The 7,154-nt window shown below is 41.9% G+C and overlaps 1 protein-coding gene across 1 annotated transcript in view; it reads left to right on the top strand.

The window, feature by feature from the left end:
* Positions 1–7,154, top strand: part of LOC111236737 (protein FAM184A-like) — a 38,723-nt gene that overhangs the window by 17,131 nt on the left and 14,438 nt on the right. The window contains exons 11-14 of the mRNA XM_022765588.1: positions 3,190–3,312; positions 3,428–3,589; positions 5,549–5,670; positions 5,999–6,149. Of these exons, the coding sequence (XP_022621309.1) occupies positions 3,190–3,312; positions 3,428–3,589; positions 5,549–5,670; positions 5,999–6,149 (558 nt within the window). The remainder of the gene's footprint in view (positions 1–3,189; positions 3,313–3,427; positions 3,590–5,548; positions 5,671–5,998; positions 6,150–7,154) is intronic.

The following is a 7,154-nucleotide window of genomic DNA, read 5'->3' as shown; positions in this document are numbered from 1 at the left end:
GGGGCGGGGGGGGGGGGGGGGGGGGGGGGGGGGGGGGGGGGGGGTTCTTTGCACTGATGCAAGACATGAGCAGCTGCACCCGTTCAAGCTGTGCTGTGTGTCAACAATGAGGCTGATATCTGCTGATGAAACTATGAGCAGTAACGTAGGACGGAAACTAAACCCAAAACCACAGAGATTCACTTACAGCTGTTCAGAGCTCAGCATAGCGTTGAAGGATTTTGCCCTCAGATGGGAAAACCAGTGATTAGATATTGTACTACCGTAAAATAAGTAGCACATTTTTTAGTCTGAATTCGGGCTGCACAATTAATCGAAATATAATTGAAATCGCAATATGGCCAAGTGCAATATCCAAATCAAATCTAAATGTAAAATCTGTTGTGCATTTTTCTGATCAATGATTGCTTAATTTAATGGTGTTCTCACATGCAACCTGCTCAGGTCAGTTCAAACAAACTCTGGTGCATCCAGGTTCAGCTGGTTCTGGCTGGAGTGAAACCTGTTAGTCACACTCAGACCAGACCAAGACCACTTGAAATGAAGGTCAAGTTCCAGTCAGACTATGATTGTCCGATTGGTCCGTTTCCAGTCAGGGAACGTATTTATGCACCCAAGCTTTAGCCAATAGAGTGGCTATCTGATTGGTTAACAATAGTTTTATTTTACTGTAAAGTAGTAGATGAGGAGGAGCGCTTGTTTGTCTCCTCCATGCAGCCCTTACAGTACATTACACCCCATTTACTCACGCTCATGTGGCTCCACCTGCACTCAGTAAACATTAAGACTCTCATTCATACTGGAGCTTGTTGACATCCAGTCAAAGTGAACGAGCTCAGAGGCATGAAGGCAGCATGATATGTAACCACCACAGAGTAACTCACATTACTCTCAAAAGTTACAGATCATTCTTTTAAATTTACAGCTCTACCTCTGAAATGAAGACGTGCTCTCTGCTTCTGAAATGACTTTTTTTAGTTTTAAATAATATTGAACTCTATGTTCTCTCTCTGTCTCTTCCCATATCCTCTTTCATAACATTCCTCTCTTTTTTTCCCCCTCATGAGCTCAGACTTTCAATGCTGTTTGAAGCTGACTGCTAATTGGCTGATTTTCATTGACATTAAATCCTGCCTCCAAGCCAAGTGAGAGTGGTGTGTGAGCATGTGGGTGTGTGTTTATAGATTCCCTGAAAGAAAGAGCGATGGAGAGAACGGATGGAGAGAAAGAGGGAGGGGGAGGGGGGGTTATATTATGTAAGACAGAGCTGTGCTGTGCCTCATCATCTTTAGATTAATGTCTGTTTTTATTTGGTGCGAAAAGAGGATGCAGAAAGACAAAGAGGGTGAGATGAAGAGGTAGCCAGAAAGAAAGAAGACAACTTATCATTTTTTTTAAATTTCATATTATACATCTTCACTGTTACCTTTTATCTCTGTCAGCAAGATATTAACGAGTTTCCACACCGAGGCAATAAAATGACTAATTCTACAAATTGCTTGTGGTGTGTTAATTCATCATTCAGCACAGTCTAGTTAAGGCAGCATGAGACAGCTGTAGAATCTTTAATCCGCCTGCTTTGCTGTGGATCTAGATGAATTCAATCCATTCATCTGATGGGTTTGTTTCTTGTCTTGCTGTTGTTATCTGTCCCTCAGAACCGTCACTCCTTTGCAGTCAGGAGACACTATATAAACTTACGGATTGCACATGCGAGTCTTGGTGCAGGTGGTGGGCGGCTGACAGCAGGTTAACATCAGTGACGCAGCTGAACATTACTTTCATTATTGTTTATTCTGCTTGTTATTTTCTTGTTAAATCATCAGCCAGTAAAATATTAGCGGTGAAAGATTTCCTAGAATCCAAGGTGACGTCATCAAATGTCTTGTTTTGCTCGACCGACCGTCGCCAATGCAAATATATTAAATTCAATAGCTGCCTCCAAGACACTGAACCCCAAATTGCCTATAATGGCTGCTCCATCAGTGTTTGAGTGTGTATGAATGTGTGAGCGAACGGGTGAATGTGGCAAGTATTATAAGTGCTTTGAGTGGTCTCTAGACTAGAAGAGCGCTATAGAAGTGCAGTCCATTTACCGTTTAATCAAGTACTATGAAATGTCAGAAAATGTCATAATTTCCCCAAACCCATGGTGTCTTCAGATGTCTTGTTTGACAGTCTGGAATTTTTCATTGATAATTGACTGAAATGATCAGTTTACTAATGTTTTACTGAATTGTCCAAACCAGTATCTGCTTCTAGTCATACACAATGCATGATGATAATTGGTATTTGGCCCTAGATATTCGAATCACAATAGAAAATGTAAATTTATATGTGTCATTCTGCAAATATTGGCAGTGGAGAGGAGTTCAAAAATATATGTAGCAGAAACAGCATGCACATTTTAGAGCATTTAAGAGTATTGTGATGATCCAGGCTGTGAAGCTGAAGCTGCTTGGCCTCTTGTTTATGAGCCGTCTGCAGTTCTGCAGTTGTTTTGACTGTGTTTTGTTGGGCAACCTCCCTAATCCACGATAGGAGCTGTGAAGTAAAGTAAAATAAAATAAATACCAAAGACTGAACTCCAGAAATATGTCTCGGAGGAGGCCGTGCTGTTTATCCAACAGTACATACAGTGTGACCACTACAACAAAGATAATAGACAGTAAGATAATAGGATATATCCACTAAAGATATCAGTGCTGGGGGTGAGCAGAAAGGAGACTGAGAAACAGACTAAACATAGGGAAAAAGGAGAAATTCAGAATGGCCCAGAAAGGATTTAATGCTGTGGTTTGAAGGATTATAGAAACTGGTTGGTTAGACGAGATGGCCTTTTAAGTTTAAATGACAACTCACGTGTGCCTCATTCATTCAGTAGCGGCGCTTCACGCTCAACAGCTGCCACGACTCCATATTCAGTCACAAATGGGATTTACTGTCCAGTGGCTTCTTTACTCTCCCTCTTTTTTTCTAAAGATTATACTTTCAGGGTATTTCAATAGGAACTGCTTTGCCACTGTATTCATGTTTCTGCAAAAGGGCCAGCAGGCTTTCATAGTAAACACATGCACTGATAATCTGTGTTTTCAAGTAGGTACTGTAAATGGTAGTGATGGTATCTTTTCTTATTCTTCTTCCTCTTCTGCTCATCTTTTCATCATATTTCATTCCTCTCCTCTACAGAAAATGAGTCAGGAGTTTGAGATTAAGCGTCTGTCACTGGAGGAGCAGCGAGACCGTCTCCAGCAGCAACTGGACAACTTGAAGGAGGAGCTCTCGGCCAAACTCAACATGGCCAATCAGGAGGTACGAAATATGTCAACTCTACTTAGAGTTCCTAAAATGCAACTGATCCCATCTCCTGATTTTCCGACTGATTCGATCCGGCGATGACGTAATAACCCTCTGGTGATGTCTTCAGGTGTCCCACCTCCAGGAACTGGTGAGGGAGGGGCAGCAGAACCTGGGCTCAGCTCAGACACAGATCACCTGCCTGAAGGAGACTCAGGAGAAGCTCAAGATAGAGCTGGATGCAACTAGAGCCCGAGTCCGAGAGACCAGTAACCTGCTGACTGACCTACAGGTGAGGATGAAACCTGACAATTGGAGGTTATGCTCGCAGGTAATAGCAAACAGTTTGGAAATGATGAGGAATTTACTTAGAAATCAAAATAAAGTGTTACGGAAGATAGTTACAGCAAGAATCAATAGCTGACTAGCTTCTGTTTTCAGTCAGCAGGCCAATCAGGTATTTGATTCTTTGCCTTGTCAGTCAATGTGACGGTCAGCCGGTAAGTTTGTCCATCACACACTCTGAGAACAACCCGTCAGCCAATCAGCACGCCACTCTAATTCAATTCCAACTAACTCGTGTCTGGCAGAAGGAACGGAGGAAAACAAAGAGGAAATGAACGAAGGAAGGATGGAGGGAGGCGTTGGGGGAACATTTTGAAAGCAGGAAATGAGCATTGAATGAGAAATAAGTGCAGCACTGAAGGCCAGCTGTGAGATAATGATGATGAGGCTATTATGAGTGAAGTGGTCCTGTGTATGAAAAGAGCCCTGCTAGTATGAGGGAGAGGAGAGAGGGAGGAAGAGGGTTGTGTCTGTCTGTATTTGTATTATTATTAAGATATAATGTTAATATTTTAAGAATCTTTCTAGTAATAATATTGTATGAATGAATTTCAATACAGTACTTCAACTACACAAGTATGAAGTTGAACACAGATGAAGTTAAAATACAAGTCAGTGAAACTCCCACAGAAAATCAGTAGATAAAGAATGGCTGATAAAAGACAGACAGAAGGGTTTTAAAAGAGACAGAGGACAGAGAGACTGAATGAGGAGTGATAATTACATGGAAACGCTGAGTGCTGCTCTTTGCTTTCCCACCAGCTCTATAAAAAGAAAGGGATTTGGACTGTTAAAAAAAAAGGCAATCCTAACACAGGATTGAATCTCGTATTCACAGCCTGAGCCCTGCTTGTGAATCTAGACCAGCTATTGTGTGGCGGGGTGTGAACCCTCGAGTAGCTGATTACGTTCTGAAAGGACAGTAGAAAGAACCGAGAACAGAGACAATTAATAGAAGTGTATTGGACTTGTCTTCGTCTGAAACGTTGATGTCACGCTGCAATATTTAGCTGAAATATCATTTCTTGTTTTCATGACTCGATGAAATAATAAGCTCTGTTACAGTGAAACGTGACTCATCTCCACTGAGTGTTTCTTCTTTGTTGTCTCTCATGCCTCGTCTGTGACACCCAGCCCAGCTTGGACTTAACTTAGCATACTGATGCAACTCCATCACTATAAATACATATATACATATATATATATATATATATAGAGAGAGAGAGAGAGAGAGAGAGAGAGAACCACAAAATTATTTTCACCTTTTCAAAAAGTAAAATGTTGTCTATAAGATCATTTTTGTCATTGTAAACAGTTTAGTCTGGATTTAGCCGCTCAGGCACTTCTCCTCAAAGATGAACATGAGAGCCTTGAGTGTCTTTTAATGAGCTCATCGGCAGATAAACCCCGGAGCCTCTTCAGCAGCTGGAAACAGCTGACCCGGTGAAGTTAGTTTTTGCCTTGAAACCAGCACATTACAAATCCCCTGTAGCTGTGGCATTATAAATAGATGTGGAGGTGGGCATTGTGAGTCATCCAGCCCCCGGCTACTGAAATGCTGCATCTGGTCAGAGATAGCAATTTGAGAAGATGCTCTTACTTTTAGTAGCTTTGCACTGTTATTCTGAAGGATTCAGGACTCCGTCACCAACAAACAGTCAGACTCACATAACGAATCATTTATCTGACCAGGGATTAGAGCACACATTTCAAGTACATACAGTGAAACCCATTTCATTCTTTGAGTCCTTTATTCTAACATAAATTGTGGCTTAAAGTATGAAATAGATTTTTGATTTAGATTTTTTAGATATAAGGGTAGGATAACAAAACAAAAAGGGATGGTACCACAGACGAACTAACAGAACATTTTGATTAAGATTTGTGCACCTGTTTGTGTTTGCAGGAGGAGATTGAGACACAGAAACAGCAGCATGAGGCCAGAGTGATGTCCATCAGGACAGAGGAGAAACAGAAGATGGACAAGATGGCAGACGACTTGGACCAGAAATGGAGAGATGCACTGCGGTAAAAGAAAAAAGCTCCCTCCTCTCTCCTCATACACTCACTGTCTGCCTGTCAGTCTCACTTCCCCATGTTTTGCTCTTTCCATTTGTTTTCTCATTCATCTCTGTCATCTCTCGCCCCCTCCCCTTCACAGTCACACTTGTTATTAGCGTGACAAGTCGACTTTTTTTTTTTGCCGAAGCGCTCATGGATATTAATAAGCACGAGTAGGAAATGAACAGTTTATAGAGGCGGGCAATATTTACTGATATCGTTTAGCAGGACAGTTAATTATACACAATTACACAATTAAGAATAATTCTACCCAACTCTGCCTGCCTCTCTGCAGGGAAGAAGTGCGTTTGTTGAAGGAAGAGTTGAACGAGGAGTACGAAGTAGACAAGCAGGCAGCGCTGACTCAGGTCTCCCAGCAGAAAGAGCTGGAGATGATGGCGGCAAGAGAGGGCTGGCAGAGGAAGGTGGAGGACCTGCTGGAACAGGTAAAACACAAATTGCAAACATTTGCATTTTTCTTCAATCAACATCACAATGAATCATGAAATGAAAATGAAATGGCAGTTCAGTCTAATTCTCAGACTAACCGAGTGGTCACTCCAGCATTTTAAAGGAGCAAATCCTTACAATCTTTTTGCATTTGATTTGAACTTTCATGAACTTGACCCACAAATTCTCAACATTGACCAACAGTACATCGTGCTGACAGTGCTGAACTTTGAGGGAACCTATTGCCCTGTTAGTGACAAAGCTAACAAGCTTTTTTTTTACCCTCTTCGGTGAAACTATTGAATGAAATGACGTACATTCCCGAGCAGAAACTGCCAGGGAGGATAAACGGCCTGTTACAGAGAAAACAGAAAGAAGATTGGGGAGCTTTTGTGACCGACTCGTGCCAGCATGGAAAAGCAAGGCTGGCACTAAGATAAGGGAAAACACTGATCTGCCTGGGTAGTGTATGTGCCTTTTTAACAGGCTTCACAAAATTAAATCTAGGTTGTTTGCTGTTCATTTTTGGAGTCAACACACTAACTCCAAAAGCTACAGCATCATGCACGTCATGATGCAACTGTTACAGCCTGCTGTGCTCGCTAATTCATTCACACCGCACACCTGGCACTGGCAGGTACACAATCTGTCACATGCGCCTACAGTATCTGGTTCTAGAAGGTGATAAAGATATTCTCTTATATCTCTTATTCTAGACTTTCTCTCTTGTAATGAGGAAAAAATATTTGAAATACATTTTGAACCCAAAAAAAAAGGTACAAAGATGAATGTAGTCAAACGCAATTTTTATCTATTCTGTGAGTTTGATAGAAATAGGGGCACCCCCAGCCGCGACCTCCTCCCCCCCCCCCCCCCCCCCCCCCCTCCGCCACCCATCACTCACTTTGGGAATCACTTTGATTGACAGTTCCACTTGGTTTTGAAGCCTGGAGCAATGTGTGAGGAGAAATACAACTTCATATCCCACACACACACACACA

The sequence above is a fragment of the Seriola dumerili genome, unplaced genomic scaffold (genome assembly GCF_002260705.1).
Source record: "Seriola dumerili isolate Sdu_G_001 unplaced genomic scaffold, Sdu_1.0 BDQW01000716.1, whole genome shotgun sequence".
Lineage (NCBI taxonomy): Eukaryota > Metazoa > Chordata > Actinopteri > Carangiformes > Carangidae > Seriola > Seriola dumerili.
The sequence above is the reverse complement of the archived record's forward strand: the minus strand, read 5'-3'. Positions and strand labels throughout refer to the sequence as shown.